General features: G+C 41.6%; 1 protein-coding gene across 1 annotated transcript in view; it reads left to right on the plus strand.

Annotated features, from left to right (window-relative positions):
- The window catches only part of arhgef28 (Rho guanine nucleotide exchange factor 28), a 158,954-nt gene that overhangs the window by 104,458 nt on the left and 29,196 nt on the right, over positions 1 to 25,300 (plus strand). The window contains exons 14-32 of the mRNA XM_008102965.3: positions 835 to 877; positions 1,225 to 1,348; positions 2,184 to 2,316; positions 2,439 to 2,494; positions 4,469 to 4,520; positions 5,315 to 5,462; positions 5,545 to 5,666; positions 6,371 to 6,511; positions 13,422 to 13,672; positions 15,103 to 15,225; positions 16,163 to 16,280; positions 17,383 to 17,637; positions 18,851 to 18,927; positions 20,374 to 20,552; positions 21,372 to 21,460; positions 22,169 to 22,351; positions 23,165 to 23,293; positions 24,848 to 24,921; positions 25,214 to 25,252. Coding sequence (XP_008101172.2) covers positions 835 to 877; positions 1,225 to 1,348; positions 2,184 to 2,316; positions 2,439 to 2,494; positions 4,469 to 4,520; positions 5,315 to 5,462; positions 5,545 to 5,666; positions 6,371 to 6,511; positions 13,422 to 13,672; positions 15,103 to 15,225; positions 16,163 to 16,280; positions 17,383 to 17,637; positions 18,851 to 18,927; positions 20,374 to 20,552; positions 21,372 to 21,460; positions 22,169 to 22,351; positions 23,165 to 23,293; positions 24,848 to 24,921; positions 25,214 to 25,252 — 2,336 coding nt within the window. The remainder of the gene's footprint in view (positions 1 to 834; positions 878 to 1,224; positions 1,349 to 2,183; positions 2,317 to 2,438; positions 2,495 to 4,468; positions 4,521 to 5,314; positions 5,463 to 5,544; positions 5,667 to 6,370; positions 6,512 to 13,421; positions 13,673 to 15,102; positions 15,226 to 16,162; positions 16,281 to 17,382; positions 17,638 to 18,850; positions 18,928 to 20,373; positions 20,553 to 21,371; positions 21,461 to 22,168; positions 22,352 to 23,164; positions 23,294 to 24,847; positions 24,922 to 25,213; positions 25,253 to 25,300) is intronic.

A 25,300-nucleotide genomic window follows, 5' to 3' on the forward strand; every position in this document is an offset into this window, starting at 1 on the left:
ACATTTGGGTTGCCTGCAACATATTATGCCACCTTCTTGAAAAGAGAAACAGTATAATATAAAATTCCTCTGTAGATGAGTAAAATATATAAATCAAAATAATGAGGAGAAAGGGAAGGACTCCCATGTATTGATTGAAGTGGAAGGTGGTAGTGGTTCTTGATATTGTCAGACTGTGAATCTACTCTTATGTTTTATTCTAGCTTTTTAAGAAGTTGCCTGAGGTGTTGAACCCAATCCAAGTAGGTTTAGTACCTTGGATAGCTCCTTTGCAATGCTCCAAACTAGGCATAGAGTCACTGTCCTGCTGATGTGGGAGCCATTAGAAATCAGTGCTTGTTTAGCTCCTCTGAAAAGATCCAATGATAAATTGTAAATGGTATAGGTATACATTCCCTATGCATTCTGTATCTTGAATTTGTGTAGCCAAAATATTACCCCCAAATGATCACAATTTAGGGAAGTGGGGAAATTTGAGTTGATTAAAAAAAAAACATTTAAACAACACATTGAACATTTCAACCATGCTTGGCATGCAAGAACTGAACATATTTTAGAATGGGAACCTTGTGCTTCAGGTGAAATAGTGAAGGTCCTGATATAATTGATTTAAACTTATTCATATTATTTTGTAGATCAACAGGCGTTCAACTTTAAAACATTTAAACAACACATTGAACACATTAAAAAAAACATTTAAACAACACATTGAACATTTCAACCATGCTTGGCATGCAAGAACTGAACATATTTTAGAATGGGAACCTTGTGCTTCAGGTGAAATAGTGAAGGTCCTGATATAATTGATTTAAACTTATTCATATTATTTTGTAGATCAACAGGCGTTCAACTTATCTGAACAGTTAGGAGACAAAAGGTATGTTTTTCATGTTTTTCCTTCCCCCCACTTGTTTATGAATATGTTCAATTGTTTTGATATTAGCAATACTCATGAAGCAACAACAACTCTTTTAACATCTAGAATTATATAACATAATAAAATCAACCAAAAAGGTATTTGATGTTCTCTTTGTTGGTAGACTGTGAAAGCTGAATATAATACTACACCATGTTTATATAAACTTAAGATTTGGCATTCTAGTTTGGAAAGCAGAACTTTGTTCTTGACTCTATCTTTATACTAGGACATAAGTCTCCAATAACATAGTCACGTGTCTTTAAACCTAAGTGAGTTAATGAAGGATTTACTTCTGGTATTTTTAGGATTCAGGAAGAAGAATGGGATAAGTACCTGACACCAACAAAATCAGAATCTGAAAAATGTAAAGTCAGTCGTACTTTTAGCTTTTTGATGAACAGAATGGCCAGTACGCGAAATAAATCAAAGGTAATATGAGATTATGCGCGTGGCATAACAAAATACCTACTTACAGTCTTGTGAGTGCTGAATAGCTTTTTAAATGAGAAGGGCTTTTAGTGCTATCAACTATCAGATAAACCCATAATCTGGAAGTGTGGAAAAATTACACTTTTGGACTACAGTATTTAGAATCTCTTAACCAGCATCTCCAGTATCTACTCTGGAAGGGCACATTCTAGGAGTTGTAATGTTGACTGTTGACTTCTGTGGCTAGTTGGACAGAGGGCTTATATACAAGATTGGAGGCCACTGAATCTAATTAACAACACAACCTGCTCCTTTGCCAGATCGAAGTACTGTACACTATTTAGCCCGTCCTCAAGAAGGCTATCTCACTGCTAGCAACTATTCTGCAAACAATTTAAATTTAACCTGAATGTTTGTAGGAACACTCTAACACTCTTTCTTGTTTGCATCTTGCTACTTGCTTTTAGAAAATACGTAAGTGGCAAATAGGCAGTTATGTAGCTAACATTTCGTGGAAAGCGTGGGATTAGAAAAAATCATCATATATCAGTGAAGGAGATAAAGAAGCATCTACATTATAGATCCCTAAATGTATTTATTTATTTGAATACTTAAATAAGTAATGGATGCTGATCTATGGAAGACCGATCTGCATAATTCAAAGAATGGAAAGCAAACAGTGGAAAGAGTTTATAAAATTTGAGTAACTAAATTTCTTGCTATTGAAGCAATGGGTGGCTTGAAAGGGTAGAAATGCAACTGGGAGTTGATATTTTACCATTGTGGCAGCTAAATAAACCTATTTTGTCCCCCACCTCTCTTTTTGGTTATAAAGGCAAAAAGTAAAGAAGTCAAAGAGAAGGAGAAAGTGAACAGGCACCAATTTGTTTCTGGGACTTTCACTGGAGTAATGCCATGTTTTGCTTGCGAGAAAGCACTTTTGGGGAAAGAATCCTTGCAGTGTTCTTGTAAGTAACTTTACTTTGCTCTTTACATTTGATCTACTAAGCATTTATAGAAAGCTACTTTCATGACAATGCTTTAAAAACGTATATTTAAATATTATCTTTGTCCTTTTCATTTTTTGCAGATTGCAATGCCATTGTGCACAAAAGTTGTAAGGACTGTTCTCCTGCATGTACAAAGGCAAGTTATAAAATGTTTAAAATGTTATATTATCTTTTATTCCTTCCCAGCATTCACTCCATACAGTTACTTTGTGTTGTGTAATTCAGAGTATAAGAAGGAACCTCAAAGTGACTGTTAGTTAATAACATGTTTCAGAATAATTCAATTTGAATGAGTAGCCATTCTATTCAGTAGATCTATCCACTTGCCACATAAAATAAAGAATAACTACACTTCAATAGTGAAGAATAACTATAGATCATTGGGGTGATTTACAAAGACAGCTAAACAGGGGGAATGAGACCCTGCTAGTTCTCCTGGACCTCTCAGCAGCTTTCGATATTATCGGCCATGGTATCCTTCTGGGCCGTCTCTCCGGGATGGGGCTTGGAGGCACTGTTCTGCAGTGGATCCGATCCTTCCTGGAGGGTCGGTCCTAGAAGGTGGAGCTGGCGGATTCCTGTTCGACTCCCTGGGCGTTGGTTTGTGAGGTCCCGCAAGGTTCAATTCTGTTCCCCATGCTGTTCAACATTTACATGAAACCACGGGAGAGATCATCTGGAGTTTTGGAGTTTGGTGTCAAATTTAAGTGGATGACACCCAACTCCTTTCCTCCTACTATCAAGGATGCCGTCCTGCCCCTAAACCAGTGCCTGTCATCAGTGATGGACTGGATGAGGGCTAATAAGTTGAAACTAAATCCAGACAAGACAGAGGTACTCTTGGTGAGTAGGAAGGCAGATCAGGTGTTGGGTTACACCCTGGGTTGCACTCCTCCTAAAAACACAGGTGTGCAGTGTGGGGGTGCTCCTGGACTCACTGCTGACCCTGTATTGGGGGTGGCCAGGAGCGCCTTTGCACAATTAAAACTTTTGCGACAGCTGCAGCCAAACCTTGAGATGCCATATCTTGCCATGGTAGTCCATGCCTTAGTCACATCCTGTTTAGACTACTGCAACACTTTCTACGTGGGGTTGCCTGGTGGGAACGAGAGAGAGGGCCTTCTCTGTGGTCGCCCCCACCTCTGGAAGTCCCTCCCTAAAGAAATAAAGCTGGCCCCTTCCCTCTTCTCCTTTAAAAAGCAACAGAAGACCTACTTATGCTCACTAGCATATGGAGAGGAGAAGGATTAGAAAATAGAGATCACTACAAGGCTCCTGGTTGAGAACTATTTCGTATTTGGACCCTCCTAGTTCATGCCAGCCCAATGACCATCGTTTCACTACACGACTAACGTACATCGTTTTGTGAATTCTAGTTGGCTGTTGTAAATTAATGTGGATGTTTGTTTAGATTTTATGTTATTATATAATTTTGTTTGACAACGTGTAGTTTAATTTATTGATGTTTAGGTTTAATTTACTGATGTTAGGCTTTAACTGGATGTTATTAATGTTATTTTCATATGCATGGTTTTTCTGGGATTTTATATCAGTATTTGTTTGTTTTATGGAGGCACTGAATGTTTGCCATTGTATGTTGGAATCCACCCTGAGTCCCCTCGGGGAGATAGGATGGAATACCAATGATGTTTTATTATATTATTATCATTCAAATAAGTCAATACTACAGTTTTAATTCAATTAATTTTAATGATTTTAATTGCTTCTCCAGCATAAAATAATAAATCTCAGACTTAACATGGATATACTATGGGTTTTTTTAAAAAAACTTTTGTACATTGTTTTAAGCGGCTTGCAATATAAATCAAATAAATGAAGGATAATTTGGGGGTGTGAGCTTTTTCTATGGTGGATTCCATTCAGTCTTTCTCAGATCTAACTTACCTCTCAGACAAATTTCTCAAATGTAATAGCAAGAATAAGCCACCCCTCTCCCTCTCCCTTTCTGTTATGCATTGAGAGTAGGGAGATATATGTATTATGAGGTATAGGACCCATACTGAGCAAGAATATTAAGCTTTAAAATGGTGTCATTGTCTGAAATATGGTCAAACTTTGATATTTATAAGAATATATTCTTATTTACCAGAAAAGTCAAGACAGGTGCCATATTAGGAACAGGACACAGTCTGTCCAGACAAGTAAGTATTGCAGTAAGAAAGCTATTTTTCATGTTTGAGGTATGGAAGTAAGATAAAATAATAAAGTTAGGTAGGGTCCATCCCATGATTGGGAGATCTCTTTCCATTCACGGAACGAACCAAGATCCTTCAGAGCCACCTCCTGGAAGACGAGGGTAGGGAAGAAAGCTTTGCTAGTTTCTTTTGTAGCCCTCAATATCACTTTCAAATGCATCCAAGAAATGTGTCCTGACATCCTTTCATTAAGTTTTTGAGATACAAAGTAGGGTAAGAGAAAACTGCTTAGGAAGAAGAATTTGAGGATCACTCCTTTCTTGTTCAGTTGGACAAAACATGACCCATGGATTCTGAATTTAAAATGATAGCAAATCGAAATAAATTAGAGTAACCAAGTTTTTGCACAATTTCTCTTCATTGTGAGTTTAACTGAATGCTCAAGAATCAGTGACTGCATTTAAACAATCTATAAACCAGAACTGTGGTTGTTGTTGTTGTTACTAGATGCTGTATCACTACACTGTCTAGCACAATTAATCCTTTCAAAACTTTAAAATCTTCAAATAATAATTACAAAGCTGTTTACTCACGTAATTATAAATAACACAGGGCAGGCGGTGTCATTCTGCTAGTTCCATGTAATCTGCACATACTTGGAAGTGTGGGAGAGGAGAATGAAATGGTTTTGAATTACTGCTCATTCCTAGATCTGTTGCTGAGCGTATAGCTGTTGCCCATCAATAGTAAAAGATAATATTGAGTGCCAACATCCCAAAATGTAAAAAATGTTTTTACAGACCCATCATTCAGAGACATTCCACAGCCAACATTCTCCACAATGCAGCCATCTACCTCAACACCCATTGGATCGTCTACTTTAAAAAAAGATATGTTGCAACAGCAGCACTCTTTATCTAGAAGTGTTCCAAGTACTGGCATAGAAAGGTAACTGATATTCTCTGATATGTTGCTGGTTGAGAGAATCACTTTACATGTATAATATGCATACTTGTGTTTAAACCCTTAGGAAATATGTATCTCCCATTGAGCCAGATGTGGATACCAACACCTGGAGATCTAGGTCACACTCTGAGGAACTTTTGCAATCAGTAGGGACTACTTCATCTGTTGACTCTTTGATCATTGAAGGTTTGTGGGGAACTCTACATGAAATATTCTCCATGCAAAATTTTTGACTTATTAACTGATGATGCAAGTTTGCTGGATTATTCTGGTAGCTGTAATTAAAAAAAATGTTTTTCAAGCTTGGTTCTTGTCCACCTGAGATTTCTACAAACTCAGAACCACTCACTGGACTCCAGGTGTCCTAGGGCTAGTGTTGTGGCTTCTTAGAAACCTAAACATTTCCTTTCTAAGAATTTGTTAGATCCTTGAATGCAACCCTATGGTAACTTGTTGTGGAAGCATACTACAGAATCCTCTGGCAGATGTAGAAAAATCCCCCTCCCTCTTTCCTTTATTCATGTGTTATCCATATGGGGAACTGAGCTCAGAATAATTAATTAATCCCATGTAAAAACCAAGGGTGACCAGGGTATGGCTAGGCCAGGGAAAGTTCTTGTTCAAGCATCTCACTTCCAAGCTGGGCCCTTTCAGGAGCTTTGCTTTCACATTGGTTTCTTGTTTCTATAGTAAGTTCAGGAATATATCTCCTGCAGATAAGTGTATGCAAACTGATATGCAAGATCTATCAATAGGCAATGAGGACAAGGACCATAGTTTTAAAAACCCAAGTGTTTTTTTTTGGGGGGGGGTATCTAATTGCTGACTCAAACCTGCACCTCTTCATGTTTGTTCATATAGTTTTAAAGCATTTTATTTACTTGCTACAGATGATGTTGATGCTTCTTTATGGAGTGATCTCAGCACTGAAACACTGGAATTTGAGGCTGAATCCTGGAGTCTTGTTGTGGACCCATCATTTTGTAACAAACAAGAAAAAGATGTTATCAAAAGACAAGATGTCATTTTTGGTCAGTGTGCTCAAGATTCTTCATAGTGATAGTTACATAAAATCCAGTGGGATTGCCAGTGGGACAAAATGAAAATGCACACCACTTTCAAAGGCAGAGTCAAGACTTGTTTCTAATTTGACTGTATAGTAGAGTCTCACTTATCCAACACTCGCTTATCCAACATTCTGGATTATCCAACACATTTTTGTAGTCAATGTTTTTCAATACATCGTGATATTTTGGTGCTAAAGTTGTAAGTACAGTAATTACTACTTAGCATTACTGCTTTTTCTTCATGTACTCTGTGAATGCACACTAATGGAGAGGCTGCGCCTGCGCAGGTCCCAACGGAAAACTCTTCCCAAGCTGAAGTTTAAATTTTGGCGGTAGCCACGCCCCTCCGTCCCCGGAGGGCATATAAGGCAGCCCTCGGCGTCTCCTCCCCAGTTCCTTTTTTTCCGCCGCAAGGTTCACTTCGGATTCTCATGTCTACGACTCGCTTCAAGCGTTGCACTCAGTGTGCCGCTAAGATCCCTGATTCCGACGGCCACGCCAAGTGCCTCTACTGCCTCGGGGAGGCACATGTCGTCGGTACCTGCCGTTTCTGCCTGGCCCTAACGGCTCAGGCAAGGAAGAATAGAGCCGCGAGGCTTAGAGCGGCGCTCTACGAAAAATCGCTTGCCCCTGAACCCGCTCCGTCGACTTCGGGCACGAAGCCGCCGCTTAATCCGGGATCGATGTCGGCTCCAACACCTAAAGCTCCCTCGGTCTCGTCTAAGGCGTCCAGAGCCTCCAGATCGTCTAAGGCCGCTAAACCACCGTGCACACTCACCACGGCTACGGTGTCGACATGTTCTGGCCGGGTCGGCCCTTCCTCGACATCGAGCTCGGTGGCTTCCGTATCCTCGGCTCGATCCCATCTCGGAGCTCCTCCGTCGACCTCGGCGATGAAGATCGCCCTGAAAAGGGCTCACGAGGAAGCTCGTCGGACCCAATCCGACTCAGCAATGGTCCCTCCCACACCGGGTAAATCCTTGAGGGTTCCATCGAAGCAACCGCTCGCTAAGAAGAGGGCAACCCAACGCTCTTCCTCTTCTGCTTCCTCCAAGATGGACGTCCTTTCTTCGGCGACTTCCTCTAGAAGATCCTCTCCGATCGCTCCCGCTCAGCGACCTCGCCAACCTTCTCCTCAGCAACTTTCTGATGGCGAGTTGCAGGACTCACCCCACCACTCCACTCAGACAGTGGTCAGGGTGCCATCTCCTCGACCTGTTGTCTCTCATCGTTCGTCTCGTCAACAGCTTTTTCCCCCGACCTCGACACCGGAACGGGGTAGACAGACCACTCGCCTGGCTCGAGCGGCCCAGGCCTCGGCCTCCAAAGAAACTCGGCCACAGATGGCTCCTGCTCTTGAGGTTTTGCCGCCACCAGAGACTGTGTTGTCATCTCTCCCCCAGTCCCCTCAAGGGGCTGGGGACGATGAGATCGATATAGATCGCCCTGACTCCGCTCTCTCGGCCTCGGTGGTATCCTTAGGCCTTGATCTCTCTCCTCCTCATGACGCCTATGAGGTGGACCCTCCTTCGCCTACCGACAACATTCGGGCCTTCTCCGAACAGATGATTAGAATGGCCGATGCCCTGGGTCTGGAAATCAAGCAGACTTCCAAAGCAGTGACTGACCCGGTCTTCAAACGGGTCCAAGCCCAGGCCCCTCCAGCCACGCTGTTGCCATTTTTGCCTTATCTCCTAGATGTCATCCAATCTTCGTGGAAGACTCCTTCCTCGATCCCTCCTACCTCGAAGAGAATCGAGTCTTGGTATCGTACAGATGACGACACTTTAGAATGGCTTAAACACCATCCCGACCCGAACTCCATGGTCGTTAAAGCTTCTCAGTCTTCCGGCCGTGAATCCACTACCCCTGCAGACAGAGAGGGCAAGAGGTTTGACGCGGTCGGTCGGAAGCTCTATTCCGGAGCCCTTCTACTCTGCAGAATGGCGAACTATGGGGCCTGTATGGGGGCATACCAACAGATCCTTTGGGAGAAAGCTCAGCCCTTCTTCTCTAAATTGTCGGATGAAGACCGGTCCGTCATGTCCACCCTCCAACAAGAGGCCGACTCGCTAGCACATCATCAAATCCAGATGGCTAAGCATACGGGCGACACGGCCGGCAAAATGATCGCCCACGCCATTGCCATTCGTCGCCACGCCTGGCTGAGGTCGTCCGGCTTGTCTTCCTCCTCCAGGCAAGTCATCGAAGACCTCCCCTTCGACGCCATGGGCCTCTTTAATTCCGGTACGGACGACAAGCTCAAAACCAATCATGACTTTAAAGTTCTGGCCACTAAATGTGGTGACCAACCTCAAACACACCGCACCAAGTGGTTTCCTCAACGTTTTCGGCGCTTCCCGCCTCCCTCTTACCGCCAGCAATCCTTCAGGCGTCCCTCGGTATCCAACAACCAGAACCGCCAACAGCCTCGTCGGGCGACTCAGCCGCAGAGACAACGTGGCCGTACCACCCCCACCGCTGGTCAACCTCACCGGCGCTCCTGACGCCATCTCTCCCTCCAGAGACTCTTTCTTCGGTACCGATGCGGTTCTCACTCCTCTGCACCTCTCTCTTCCGCCAAATCAACCTCATGGTCTCTTTCTGGACCACCTGGCTCCCTTCTTTCACCGTTGGAAATCTATTACTTCAGATGCCTGGGTTCTCAAAATTGTCCAAGAAGGCTATGCCTTAGAGTTCGAGGGGCTCCCGCCCACGGGACAGGTCCTCCTCTCCAACCCTTCCCGAGAAATTCTTGCAGAGGTCGACGCCCTCCTCGCGAAAGGGGCTATTCGGCCCTCTCCATCGGTACGGGACCCTCAAAGCTTCTTCTCCAGATACTTCACGGTCCCGAAGAGAGGCGGGGGCCTCCGCCCCATTCTGGACTTACGTATGCTCAATACCTTCATACGCCCGACCAAGTTCAGGATGGTGTCCATCGCCTCCATCCTACCGATGCTTCAACGCGGAGACTACTTCGTGTCTATAGACCTACGAGACGCTTATTTCCACGTAGCGATTCGAGAAGCCCACAGGCGTTTCCTCTGCTTCAAAGTTCTCGACCAAACCTACCAGTTCACCGTTTTACCCTTTGGCCTCGTTACGGCCCCAAGGGTCTTTACCAAGGTCGTCGCCGTTGTGGCTGCCCACCTCCGACTCCAGGGGATCACAGTCTTTCCTTATCTGGACGACTGGCTTCTGGTCGGATCCGACCCTGCCCTCCTCCGACGTCACGTCGACTACACCCTCTCTCTTCTAGAATCTCTCGGTCTCCAGCTAAACCACGACAAATCTCACCTCACCCCGTCGAACAAAATTCGCTTCATCGGTGCCCTGTTCGACTCAATCGCTCGGACTGTCTCCCTCCCGCTCGACAGGTTTCTAGCCCTTCGCCAACAAATCATCTTCTGCGAGACCCACCGGAGGGTTCGGGCTCGATCCATCCAAGTACTGCTCGGCCACATGGCCTCCACAGTCCTCACGACCCCGTTTGCCAGGCTCCATCTCCGGACCCTGCAGAGGTGGTTCATAGACGTTTTCAAGCCATTTCGCCACCCCAACTCGAGGTTTCTCTCGGTCCCGCCCCATGTTTGTCGGTCGCTTCTCTGGTGGAAATCCCTCTCCAACGTCTGCAGGGGTCTTCCGTTCCACCCGATTCCCCCCTCCACCACCATAACCACGGACTCATCCAATTTCGGCTGGGGAGCCCACATGAAGGGTCTCACTGTTCGAGGCCTCTGGTCTCCCTCCGAGAAGGCCAATCACATAAACTTTCTGGAACTCCTTGCTATCTTCAAGGCTCTGAAAGCCTTCTCCCGCCTGATCTCCCAAAGGTCTGTCCTCGTCCAATCAGACAACACGGTAGCAGTCTTCTACATCAACAAACAGGGCGGCACGGGTTCAAGGAAGCTGATGCTCCTCTCCTCCCAGCTGTGGTATTGGTGCATAGCCCGCAACATCCAAATCTCGGCGATTCACCTTCCCGGGATCCAGAACAACTTGGCAGACGCCCTCAGCAGGATGACGACTTCCTCCCACGAGTGGATGCTCGACCCCGAGACTCTTCTTTCTCTTTTTCACAAATGGGGCTTCCCCACTCTAGACCTTTTCGCTTCTCCCCAGAATGCTCAGCTGCCTCGATACGGGGCAAGACTTCCCCCGTCCTCCTCTCCAGGCTGCCTGGGAGACGCCTTCCTTCTGGACTGGTCTGCGGAACCGATCTACCTCTTTCCGCCTTTTCCTCTCATACCAAAGGTCCTACAGAAACTCCGGTCGGTACCGACGTCGGCAATCCTGATAGCTCCAGCCTGGCCCCGTCAACCTTGGTTCCCGGCTCTTCTTCATCTCTCCAGAGCGACCTTCTTCACTCTGCCCCTTCTACCTCACCTCTTGTCCAGGGAGAACGGCCAGATCCTGCACCCGGATCTCCCCTCTCTACATCTCACTGCTTGGAGGATTCTCGCCTGACCTCCCTCCCGCACAACCTACAGGAGGTCCTCCGCGCAGCTCACAAGCCGGCTACAACCAGGGCCTACACTTATAAAGTTTCTCGCTTTCGTTCTTTTCTTCGCTCCCGGGGAATTACTGCCTTCCCAACCTCGGTACCGATTGTCCTGGACTTCCTTATGTCTTTGGCAGACCAAAAACTTTCTCTTGCTTCTATGAAATCTTACTTGGCCGCTCTATCCTGGTGTTTTCAGCAACATGGTAGACCGTCGTTGTTCTCCGATCACCTTGTCAAAACCTTCTTGAAAGGATACAATAACATCTGCCCACCGTCTCAACCTCCTACTCCGGGGTGGAACCTCGAGCTCGTGCTTTCCCAGCTCACTGCCTCCCCTTTTGAACCATTGGCTTCGACCGACCTACGTCTCCTTTCTTGGAAAGTTGCCTTCCTGGTGGCCATAACCTCGGCGCGCAGACCCTCGGAGCTGGCGGCCCTTCGGGTTGATGAACCTTACCTCCGCTTTCATCATGACCGCGCCGTTCTCCGTCCGGACATCACCTTCCTTCCCAAGGTGGTCTCGGCCTTTCACCTTAACCAGGACATTGTCCTTCCCGCCTTCTTCCCAGACCCCTCGTCTCCCCTTGAGCGGAGACTGCACCTCCTCGATGTGCGTAGAGCACTTCTTTTCTACCGGGACCGTACTAAGGACATTCGAAAGTCCCCAAAACTTTTTGTGGCCCATGCTCCAGATAAACTGGGCAATCCTATTTCTTCACAAAGACTGTCCCATTGGATCGCTCAGGCCATTGAACTGGCCTATGAACTAGCCAAACGACCTCCCCCTCCGTCGGTCCGCCCGCGCTCGACGAGAGGTCTCTCCACGTCGACTGCCTTCCTAAGGGGCATCCCCCTGGACTCCATTTGCAGGGCAGTGATCTGGTCCAACCCCCTTACATTCGTGTCTCACTATAGGGTAGACCAAAAAACTTTAAAGGATTCAGCCTTTGCTAGGGCAGTTTTATCTTCATGCTTGTCCTAAACCTTATGCATTTATGACTTCTCTGTGGATGTTTTCCTCATGCGACTTTTTTGTCGATTTTCCTGTTCGGTACATGTTTGCACTGTTCTCTTTGACAATTTGTGCCTTATTTGCAACTGCCTTCCCCCTTTGGGGGAATGATGTTCCTACTTACACATGTGCTCTTAAATGGTTATATCATGCCTTACCGGGTTGCTCTCGGTGTTTGGCGTGTGTTAATGCAATACTTTAATGGGTCCTCGGACCATGTTTTGATGTTTAATAAACATATGTTTGGACATTTTCTCGTTGTCAGGGTTTGCTTAGCCCGCCTCCGAGACCTAAGCTTGCTAGTCTCCATTAGTGTGCATTCACAGAGTACACGAAGAAAAAGGACAGGTTGCTTACCTGTAACCATGTTTCTTCGAGTGTACTCTGTGAATTCACACAAACCCGCCCTTCCTTCCCCTCTGGCAAACCCTCTTCCTTTCTCGTTGCCTTAGCGGCGTAGGAACTGGGGAGGAGACGCCGAGGGCTGCCTTATATGCCCTCCGGGGACGGAGGGGCGTGGCTACCGCCAAAATTTAAACTTCAGCTTGGGAAGAGTTTTCCGTTGGGACCTGCGCAGGCGCAGCCTCTCCATTAGTGTGAATTCACAGAGTACACTCGAAGAAACATGGTTACAGGTAAGCAACCTGTCCATATTGAACTACTTTTTCTGTCAAATTTGTTGTATAACACGATGTTTTGGGGCTTAATTTGTAAAATCATAACCTAATTTGATGTTTCATAGGCTTTTCCTTAATCCCTCCTTATTATCGAACATATTTGCTTATCCAACGTTCTGCTGGCCCGTTTATGTTGGATAAGTGAGACTCTACTGTATTTCATTCTTGGCTGTTCTGTGAAAACTTGGCAGCAGCACTATTCATGTAACTTTTCTGGGTTCGGCTGCACTTGTGGTTCTGTAGCCAGTGGACAAGCATATTTTCTCGATGATGGTTGTTTGGGAGATGTTGTTTGATATGATTCCATAAAGGACTTTACTTAGTGTTGACTTGAGGAACATGCCACAAAGGTTGCTCCCATTAAGCGTTATAGAAAGACCTTTTCTCAGGATCCTCCATTTCATTGCATTCGCCCTCCAGTATTGTCTTTGGTTCTCTGGCATTCAGCCATTATGTGCCCACTAAGCATGTTTAGTTCTTCTTAGGCTCTGTCTATAGACCAATACACTTTCCTTTAGGCATTTTTTTCCAATTTCAGTATTTTTTAGATGGTATAACTTGCTGATATTGCCTTCTTATCTCCGATTGATACAGATGCAACTACATCAATGTTAATGCTCAGAGCAGACTCTTAAGTATATGGATTGTCTTTTATTGTGTGTTTACTTTTCTTCACTGCAGAGCTGATGCAAACTGAAGTTCATCACATCCATACCCTGTTCATTATGTCTAAAATATTCAGAAAAGGGATGAAAGAAGAATTACAGTTGGACCACAGCACAGTGGACAAAATATTTCCTTGCTTAGATGAGCTTCTTGAACTGCACCAGCAGTTTTTCTGTAAAATGAAGGAGAGACGCCAGGAATCTGCTCAGGAGGGAAGTGATAGAAATTTTATCATAAACCAAATTGGAGACGTCCTTGTGCAGCAGGTAAAGCAATGAATCGAAATATACATATAAATTGTATTCAAAGAGAGAAAAGATGCAACTTCTGTAGGAAGGGAGGGAGAATCTCTGGAGGTCTTAATTGTGGCAGAGCTGAAAAGAACCTCTGGCTCCCAAGGCTTACTTTGGGCCATGGCCAGTCCAGGTCTAGCATACTGGCTTTCTGGAGGTGTCTCCTCCCCCCCCCCCCCCCACTGATTAGAAAGAACGTGGGAGTATTTGATGATTTATATCATTCAAATAAATATTTTCATTGCCGATTGGGTATTTTGAGAAGAGAAGATTGAGAAGTGATATACCAGTCATTTTTAAATACTGAAGGAATAACATATAAAAGAGGGAGGAAGTTTGTAGAACCACAAATCAGTGGATTCAAATTGTCCACAAAAAAGTCCTGCTGGTAAGATGATTGAACATTAGACTTGTTCAATTTGTTCAACATTGTTCAACATTCAACATCCTCTAATCTGAAGATGGTACACTCTTCTTTCAGAGGTCTTTAAAAAGATCTCAAATGACCATCTTTAAGGGGAGCTTTAGCTGTCTATTCCTGCATGGAAAAGAGTTAGACGGTTGCAGTCTTTCCCAGATTTCTTCCATCAGCAGGAAAATAATTTTATTCGAATAGAGCAGCATTTTAATAATATTTTATTGTATCTGTTGTCATCACGGAATCATTTTATTATAAAGGGCAGGATACTAAAAACCCTAAATGAATAAATTTATATGAAATGTATTACTTCAGGGTTCAGTCAGTAGATCGGCAGATGCCAGCAGTGTAGCAACATATAATTTGCCAATGCATTCAGTGTAAATCATTAGCTTATATAGGTAAAGGTAAAGGTTTTCCCCTGACATTAAGTCTAGTCGTGTTCAACTCTATGGGTCGGTGCTCATCTCCATTTCTAAGCCAAAGAGCCAGCATTGCCCGTAGACACCTCCAAAGTCATGTGGCTGGCATGACTGCATGGAGTGCCGTTAGCTTCCCGCCGGAGCATTACCTATTGAATATAGCCTATATACTCAAATATAAATCTAGAAATTTAAGGCAATAAATCAAACTATACAATCTGGGTCAACGTATCTGTGGATCAGTGTAAATACTGTATTTTAATTCTTATAATAATAAAAAAGAACCACCCCTCAATGCACTGACCCCTCCTTGCTTCTGAGCTTTTTGAATTCCTGGGTAAGGAGATGGAAGCAGCGGTAGCCAGGAACCGCTGGTCCACTAAGGCGGCTCTGGCATTTTCCTCTATCTGAAGAGTGACACTCAGCTTATCCATGGGCTGTATCAAAATCCATAATTTTGGCCTCAAACCTGTCCCCCGCTTACAGATAAGCTTAGTTTATACACAGGTATATAGGATAGATATTCCATGGTTACTGTTTTAACTTGCTGCTTGCTTCATCAGTTTTCAGAGGAGAATGCAGACAAAATGAAAGCCACATATGGGGAATTTTGTAGTCACCAGAAGGAAGCAGTCAACCTTTTCAAAGAGCTTCAGCAAAACAAAAAGTTTCAGAACTTCATTAAAGTAAGTTGGCAATAGTAACTAAATTCCTACTATAGAAGAAAATGCTTGAACAAAGTTTGCTACAAGTACATGAGAGCTTTTATAGTGGAGTGGCTAAGAGACCAAGAAATGAACAAGAAGTACCCCTGGGTTTAGTTTGCCCTCTGCCATGTGTACGGATGGCCTTAGGCATATTTTCACTTCATTTTCCTCGAGTCATTAATCAGGAAAATAATCGTTCTAACTGAATTGATAGGTTTATTTCAGCTAGATATGCCATGTAAAGCTCTTGAATATCTTAAAATGCTATAAAATGTGAAGTATAGCTACTACTTTTTGCCATTATGTATATATTTCAAAGAAGGAAATTTAATGCATTTAATGTGGATGCAAAATGTTTGGGGATATTGTGCTAACTTCCTTTGCACGATGGATCACAACCTTCAGTAAGGCTTTTACAACACTAGTGATGGTGGTCCTTTTTAAAAACAAAAATGTACACATTAATCAATCAATCATAAACCTTTTTTCACTTAGTACAGTAATGAAAAACAGGAAGCATACACAACAAGAAGCAAAACACAACCATTTCATTCTCATAGCAAACTTATACATTTACCAGCATTTGGAATAGCTACAGGCTATCATGCATCATTATGATGCTATCCATTTGGAAGAACTGAAATATATTGTTCAGCCTTTCTAAATCCAGTGTCCACTATATATGGTAGACTACAATTTTTATTATACCCAATGCATCTGGGGAAGTCTGATAAAGTTAGTTTATTGCTTCTACCAATTGAACAGTGTGTCTAAAAATGAGAATAGGTTAACAGGAGTGGATTAAAGCAGTGATAAGAGGGATCCTACCCCTAAAATAGGAGAAGTGAAACATAAACTGCTCATCAGGCATGTTAAACAAGATTAGTATTTAAAAACTTTCCATCTGTTTTTATAGCTACGGAACAGTAACCTTTTGGCCCGACGTCGTGGAATCCCAGAGTGTATTCTGCTTGTCACTCAAAGAATCACAAAGTACCCTGTTCTAGTTGAAAGAATATTGCAGTATTCCAAAGGTGAGCAGCAATTTCCATAAAACATCTTCACATTTTATTTTGCTGATTAAACTTTTTTCACTTCTTAAACTTTTTTCACTCGCTACCCCTTCCTACCTGATACATTTTTATGTAACCCCAAATATGTAGAGATATATAAAATAGGTATAAAATTAAATATTTACTGATAATAAATCAGCATTTGCAAGGCTTGCTAACAGACTGATTTTCTTCTTTGTGGCATATAGCTGAAGCATTTTCTGCACACACTGTATGTTTGTTGCTAACAGATTTCTGTTAATAGGTGGGGTACAGAAATCTTTTATTGTTGACAATTTTTGTGACTGCAACATTAAGCTAAGGGGGGCCCATTTGGGGTCGGGACCTAAAGTTTACGAAGCAGTGATTTCTAGAGCTCAGGCCCTTTGAAGTCATCATGCAATAGTAAATAATTGAATCACAACAATAACAGCAACCATTTCCTACCTGCTTCTCCCTATGGATAGAGATTGGGAAAAACAGCAGAATTATAAATAAACAAGAGATGTATCCACAACATCAGTTTTAAAATACATTACACAATTTAAATAATACATAACACCAGTTTAAAAAGCATACATATCAAACACAATAAATTCATAATGAATACTCAGAACTTAAAAATCTTCTGGACAGGTGTGCCAGTATATGACAAAGACTTGTGTTGTACCTAACAAATAGAATGGCAGTGCCATTGTTTAGTGCACTAGAAATGAATAATTTTTAAAACATATTTCATGCAGGCCACCAGTTCATCTCTGCCAACCTGAATTATTGCTGGAATCAAGAAGAATAACAGCCATATTTCAAACATATAAAGTATGCATGTAGTGGGGACAATATTTGGGATTCTGAATGCAGATATCGATGCAGTGACACAAGTTTTCATCTGTCAAAACACAAAAGCCTCAAAGTAATACACTTAATTAGTATTTGCAAGAGTGGATTGCATGAGCTATGAACGATGCACAGACATTAATATGAAAATATTGCCAGTACCTCTTTCCTGTGAAAATCCACTGAGATTATTTAAGGAGAACCCCTTGCCACAATTACTTCAATGCTTTTGTTTGCTTTTATTTAGAAGGAACTGAAGAACACAGAGACCTATGTAAAGCCCTTTCCCTAATCAAGGATGTGATTGCAGCAGTTGATTTACAAGTCAATGAATATGAGAAGAAGCAAAAATTGCTGGATATCTTCAGTAAGATTGAAAACAAAACATACACCAAGCTGAAAAGTGGAAATGTCTTCAGGAAACAGGATTTGCTCAAGAAGCAGAGAATGCTTTTGCATGAAGGCTTAGTCTATTGGAAAACAGCTACAGGACGTTTCAAAGGTGCTCTCCCTTTATATTCCTGTTACGATTGTAGTTACTGTCTTCTGTTTAAAATAGTTAAATAGTTCTGCATATTTACATTTTTAAATACCTAAGCTTCTGTGATAATAGCATGGGAAAATATCCTGCAGAAGAATAGGTTTTCTATTGGGTACAACTGGGGGGGTGGGGGGAAGCAAAAGTAAAACCATCTGTTACACATACTAGCCAATTTGTACTTACTGGGGTAAGGACACATTTTCATGGGTATATTCCACAAAATCCTGGGCTTTATAGTTTGAGAAAGCACTAGAGCTGTGAGTGCTCTGAATTTCCATCCCTAAACTGGAAATCTCAGGATTCCAGTAAAGTGGAATCACACTGCTATAACTATGTCGTATGAAAAGGCCCTTAGGTCTAAAAGACCATATAGCTGAAGCAAAAAATGCTAGCATTAGAAAATCTCTTGGCTTAAATGATAGCCATGGGATACTGGGCTGCCTGGAGAAGACATTTCAAAGGCCACTACTGAAACTCACCTATAGCACGCTAGGAGCCCCCAGATGGCGTAGTGGACTAAGTGACTTGAAGGTTGGGTTGCTGACCTGAAAGCTGCCAGGTTCGAATCCCACCTGGGGAGAGTGTGGATGAGCTCCCTCTATCAGCTCCAGCTCCATGCGGGGACATGAGAGAAGCCTCCCACAAGGATGGTAAAAATATCAAAACATCCGGGTGTCCCCTGGGCAACGTCCTTGCAGACGGCCAATTCTCTCACTCCAGAAGCAACTCCGGTTGCTCCTGACACGAAAAAAGAAAACCAAAAAAAAAAACCTATAGCACGTTTCAAAGTAGTGTCTTGGGTAGCGATCTCAGGAAAAGGGCAAATAGATACAGGAGAAGAGAGTCCATAAGGTGCAGTTGATACTCATCTTGTACTAGTGATGGAGTCCTTTACTTAAACAAGTAATTTTAGCAGTTTTTTCCTGCTCTAAGCAAGTGTTTGACAAACCACAATTTTTGCTGGGTTATTCTGCACAAATGTTGCCTGTTTTTTTTTTAGTTTTTGTTGTTGTTGTTTTTAGTGTTATTGGTGTGTGTGTGTGTGTGCACACAAGCAACAGCATTTTTCAGAGCAGCAAACAGCTTTCTAGTACAGTTTGGATTCAGGGTGTTAATTTTTCATTGTATTTCTTAGATAAGTTGTGAAAATTAAGTACTTTCTTTTCTTTTCCAGATACATTAGCTCTCCTTTTGAATGATGTGATGCTGTTTTTACAAGAAAAAGACCAGAAATATATTTTTGCAGCTGTGGTACGTAAGAATGTATTTGGGGTGATATTAATTGGGTATTGTGTTGGCATTTGGGCCCTTCTCGTGGGTCTGACAAGTGTATGATTTTCTTTTCTCTCTCTTTTGTGTTGGCCCACACAGTCATGAAGGTTTTCAACATGTTGAAAATCATATTTGTTTCATTGTATATAACATATATTTTTTAAGTTTATTTAAAGTATTTTTCATGCTGCTCAGATCAGCAAAATCCTACCTAATCTGTAAATAGTTTTAAATTCTTTAGCGTCTAAAGTGAGTCTTCCACACAGGGTTTAACTATCTTATTTATAAAATGCCAAAGCCATAAATAGTGGGTATAAGCCAGCCAAAGTTACATACTTTAAGCCTGAACCCTACACCAATTTGTCTGTGAGCATATCCTGTTAAATTCAGAGGAGTTTGTCTCAGGTAGACACACAGGATTGTGCTGTTAATATCATCTTCATTTCAATTAAATGTATAGTGTGCCCTTTGTATCCCCTGGAGCTTGCTTTCAGAACCTGTTGTGGATACTAAAATCTGTGGATGCTTGAGTCTGATTATTATATACAAGAATGTAGTAAAATGGCATTCCTTATATAAAATGGCAAAATTAAGATTTTTTACAAATATATATATTTCAAGCTGTGGATGGTTGAATCTGTGGATGCTGTATCTCTGGATACAGAGGGCCAACTGTATGTGCATATAAGGGTCCTTCCTGGAAATTATTACCTCAATGTAATGATTTTTCAGGCTAGCTAATCATTGTGGTGGGAGAAGCCAAGTAGAATTATTGGCAGTATACATGGATGTGACTCTCCATTACAGATAAGCCAGGATTCCCAACAGATCTGTTTTATTGTTATGCTGTAATGTATTTCAGAAGTAATGAATGTTGAGATCGTTTCATGCTGGTGTCTTCTTCAAGAGATAATTATTTGCAGTGATGTAGTGATGAATTCTGAAGTGCAGTGTTACCTTTATAACAGCCACACCATTATGGGGAGTCTGAAAGTTCCCCTGGGTGTATTGATCTAAAAGAGTGGTGCTCAACCTGTGCATCCCCAGATGTTTTAGCCTTCAAATCCCTGAAATCCTAACAGCTGGTAAACTGGCTGGGATTTCTGGAACTGATAGGTCAAAACACCTGGGGACCCATAGGCTGAGAACCACTGACCTAAAACGTTTGCTGGCAAGTTCCATATTTTCCAGGCGCAGATCTTTTTTAAAGCCACCACAAAGGCACTTGATTACAGCGCTGACATCTCATAACAGCACATAATTCCTAGGAAAATCCATTTCATTTCAAGTTACTATGCAAAATGCAACTAAACTCAGTGGAAACAAAAAAGCTGGGTTAGGGCGTTTATCTGAAACTCCCAGTGCTGTGACCTTGCAAGCCCAGCCTCTACTACGTCATGGTGATTTGTGATTCCTTTTGTGTAGGACCAAAAGCCAGCTGTGATAGCACTTCAGAAACTTATTGTGAGAGAAGTGGCCAATGAAGAAAGAGGGATGTTCCTGATTAGTGCCTCATCCACAGGACCAGAGATGTATGAAATCCATACCAATTCCAAAGAGGATCGCAGTCACTGGATGAGGGAGATTCAAGAGGCAGTGGAGAGGTAAGAGGCAAACACTTTCCACCTGGTTTTTGATCTCCTTGTTTCATTTGACTGTGTCCTAGTATTTCCACATGTGTAGTGTTACAATTACTATTGCCTACAGCCAGGATGGCTAGCAATTTGCTAATTTTAGATTTGAGTTTAATGTGTTTTCTGTATAAAAATAAATGTCTTGAACAGACATGTGTGATTAATAAAGAAGATTTGGGTACTGCAATTTGGAAATCTTCTGAAAGTATAACAAGTACATATCCATGCCCTTCTGCAATAAAAACAAAGAAAAACTTCAGAGCTGATCAAATTTTAAGTAACCCATCCACCCAAAGGTCCCACTGAATGCTACAAAGTCCACTCATGTTCTTCCTTCGTATTCCTTAGACAACAAAGGTCCAGCAAAGTTGTGAAGTGGATTCTCAGGAATTTCGTGTTCTCCTTTTGATAAAGTATTTCTTATGACATTATCATGAAGGATGCAATCTAGGCATGCCAAAAAGGAATGCAATGAAAGCAGATCTCACTGCAAGGTTATTTTGCTTTACATAGTGTTACAAAAAAAGTTTAAAAAACCACATACAGAGCATTCCCCCTGGCAAATGCAATTTCAGTTTGCTTTGTCTTTCTAAAAATCTAAAAATCATAGCATGCTTATACAAGAAATATCCTTTACAACACAAGACATTTTATATTGACTCTAAATGGGATGCATGTATTTCATAGTCCGTAGGGATAAATGTATGCTGATATATTAATAGCTTGAATGTGAAAGGCATAGAGATGTTTCATTGTATCATCTGCTTTGCTTATTTTATGTTACTGAAGTTGTCCGGAGGAAGAAGGAAAAATTAGTGAATCTGACGAGGATCGAAAAATAGCTGAAGCCAAATCAGCCAAATTCCAAAAATGTCAAGGTATCATGCTGTCTTAATCAATCTAGATTAAATCTTACCATAGCAGTTTTTAAAGATGGACAGGCATGATGAAATCATTTTAAGTCACAAGAAAAAGTGATGTGATGTCACCTCTTTTTTGTTTCATCTCATGATTGGTGGTATTACTTATTTTTGCTTTATGGGTTGTGTAGATTTTTTTTTGGAGGGGAAAGGAACATGGAACTGAAATACCCAAGTTTCAAATTAAGAAGAGTTATTAAAATTTGGGATACAGATACAAGGAATGAGATAGAAAATATATAGCATGAAATAAGAAAGCTGTTTAAAGTTTAAATAGACTGTGCCTAACACCTTTAGATATAAATCTCAAATTTACCTTGAGAACCCATACGTTTTTCAACAACCCAGGAAGGTTGATGTAAAGACATTTCTAGACTACTATTGACAAATAAGAAGTCCTATGGGATTAATCTTGCCTAGAAGAAACTTAATGGGTAATGAGGGTCCTAGAATTATAATTCATTATTTCCAATAATTCCCAAATAGTTCTTTTCCACTTCACATACAATTTATTTTAAAAGTAATCCATTGCTTTTAGACTTCTTGAAAGTGTCTAGAATCCTTAATTACTTAGAAAATAATTGTTAATAGTCATTTCATCATATTTCTAAGTGAGAAATAATTGTGTTGGTGACGTTAACCCAACACTATGATGTTTTATTACAGTAGTCTTAAGTAACCAGGACCAGCAGATCTGTAATTGTTTGGAAGAGAAGCTAAATATTTACGCAAAGCTTGGAGATATGAGTGGGTTTGAAGATGTTCATGTAGAACCACACCTGCTTATAAAACCTGACTCAGGAGAAACACCTCAGGTGGCCCCACTTCTGGCTGCAGCTCTTAAAGAAGGTAAGTCTGTGTCACTCACTCCGAGATATATATCACTTTTTTTTTTTAGTGGAAACCTTTTCTTGCACCTTCTCCAACTTCATTGCCCAGAGACAGTGGCAACTCTCTCGGTCATGTTATTGCTTAAGACTGAAAGCAAGCTTTCTCCATCTTCTTCTTCTACCTAAGAAAGAAAGAAAGTGCTTATTACTTTTGATTAATGCATTTAAGAATATAGGCTAGCTTAGGTTAACCTAGGTCAAGGCTGCATTAAAGTGAACTGGATCAACTCTTTGCAGCGTTTAGCTACTGCAAAACTGATCCATTTCTACACGAATCTAAGTGATCATTGTAGAAATGCCCCATTAAAAATGTGCATGCCTTGCTATTAACCTGTTTTTCTTGACACATAAATGTCTCAGCATGGCAAACAGATTCATTTCACTAGTTGTGGAATTGCCTTTTAAAGATATAGTCAGTCCTCCATATCCACAGATCCATGGATTTAACCACCCACAGCTTGGAAATACCCCCATCCCAAAAGCGAACCTTGATTTTGTCAGTTTATAAAAGTGACACTATGTTACTACACCATTGTAAATAATGAGACTTGAACATGCATGGATTTTGGTATTCACGGAGGTCATGAAACCAAATTCCAGCATTGACTGGAAGCCCACTGTATGTGGCACACATGTCAATCCAGTTTGACTTTTACTTTTTTGCCTAAAGAAATAGTGAGTTCTTCCTAGTCTTATTATAACTGATATGACTAAAACAGTCTAATTCACGGTTACTAAATTATTGAACACTTAACTTTCATTCTCTCTGCAGCGGAAAGGCTTCACATGGCTGTAATATTATCACAAGTAAATGAAACAAATAATTCATTAGAAGGGAGTACTGGAGAACCCAGCCTGACAACACTCAATGAAGCTGAAGTCTGTGAATCGTTCATAGATTGTTAGTAAGAGCTAATTATTTTAATCACTCGGACAATGTATAATTACTATGCTTTCTAATTTATTCTTTTAAAAATGTAAAATAAAATCAACCAAAATACTATTTCATCCAAAATATTAACAGTCTGGCATGAATAATCTTGGGTATGGGCTCATATGGAGCAACATAATGTTATGGATAATGACCAAGATTCTAGATAAGTTATGTAGTTAAGAATAGAATATGACATCTTTATCCATGGATTCAATAACCACAGTTTCACTTATGCAAGCTCACAGAATATTCTCTTTCAAAAGTGTCTATGGGCCTCTCTAAGTCCTCCTGTGTGATTCTTTGGTATGCTTCTGGCCCATGTATAGTCAAAATATATTGTTCACTACGATCTATATTCCCCTTGGATATGGCAGTCATACTGTACCTGGGTATATTTTATTAGACATAAAATATAATTTAAGTAGCCTCTTGGCCTGGTCTCTTATATATGGAAGAGACCACATGGGCCATCTAGTCATGCAGGAAAAACACAATCAAAGGACCCCTTACAGATGGCCATCGAGACTCTGTTTAAAAGTTTCCAAGAAAGGAGTTTCCACCACACTCTGAATCAGAGAGTTCCACTGCTGAACAGCTCTAACAGTCAGGAAATTCTTCCTAATGTTCAGGTGGAATCTCCTTTCCTGTAATTTGAACCCATTGCTCCGAGTCCTAGTGTCCAGAAAACAATCCTGCTTCCTCTTCCTTATGCCGTCCTTTCACATATTTATACATGGCTATCATGTCTCTCCTCAAGCTTCTCTTCTACATATTAAACATACCGAGCTCTTTAAGATGCTCCTTGTAGGGCATGGTCCCAGACTTTTAAACATTTTAGTTACCCTCCTCTGGAAACCTTCCAGCTTGTCAATATCTCTTTTAAACTATGGTGCTCAGAACTGGACACAGTGTTCCAGGTGAGGTCCAACCAAAGCAGAATAGAGGAGCACCACGATCTACCTTGATCTAGACACTATACTCATTTTGATGCAGCTCAAAATCCCTTTGGCTTTGTAAGCTGCTGCATCACACTGTGGGCACATTTTCAACTTGTTGTCCATGAAGACTCCAAGATCTTTCTTGCATGGACTGTTGTCGAGCCAGGCATCACTCATTCTATATCTTTTCAATTCATTTTTTTTTCTGCCTAAATGTATTATCTTACTGTTAAGGTCATTTTGAATTCTGATCCTGTTTTCTGGAGTATTAACTATCCCTCCTAAAATAATGTCATTAGCAAACTTGATAAGCATGCCCTCTAAACCTTAATCCAAGTCATTAATAAGGATGTTGAACAGACCTGGGCCCAGGGCCAAACACTGCAGCACTCCACTAGTCATTTATTTCCAGGATGAAGAGGAACCATTGGTGAGCACCCTTTGAGTTCGGTCTCTTAATATATTACAGATTCCCTTAATAGTAGCATTGCCTATCTCACATTTGACTAGTTTTCTTGATTATTTAAAGTATATAATATTTTATATTTGACTCATCTCCTTTCTTGATTGTTTTAATAATCAGCTGCAGAGAAAGAGCTTTGTGATTCAGATGTTTGCAATGGAAACAATGGGATAGAAGCTGACATGCTAGAACAGGTACTGTACTTAATTAACTTCTTTTAAAAATAATGTATGTACACCACACTTGGGGTGTGCATCTGGACCTTTTCGCAGTTAGACTTCTCTCACTTCTTGTTGTATCACCACTGTTATTAACTATGAGTCATGTATAACGTGGGGACTGCCTGTACTGTTTTGTTTTGATCAATTGGGCATTAAATCATCACACAGCCATGCTACAGAACACCTTGCAAATATTTCCAGGTAATATGGCAACTCTACCAGGAGATGGCAGTCTCCTTCTACTAACATAATTTTGTGTTTGTAGGAAGGAAGCTCCTGCTATGCTGCTTCAGCCCAAACTGAGGTAAGTTAATTATTCCATCATGTTCATTGGTATTGCTTTAAAAAAACT

The sequence above is a fragment of the Anolis carolinensis genome, chromosome 2, assembly GCF_035594765.1.
Source record: "Anolis carolinensis isolate JA03-04 chromosome 2, rAnoCar3.1.pri, whole genome shotgun sequence".
NCBI lineage: Eukaryota > Metazoa > Chordata > Lepidosauria > Squamata > Dactyloidae > Anolis > Anolis carolinensis.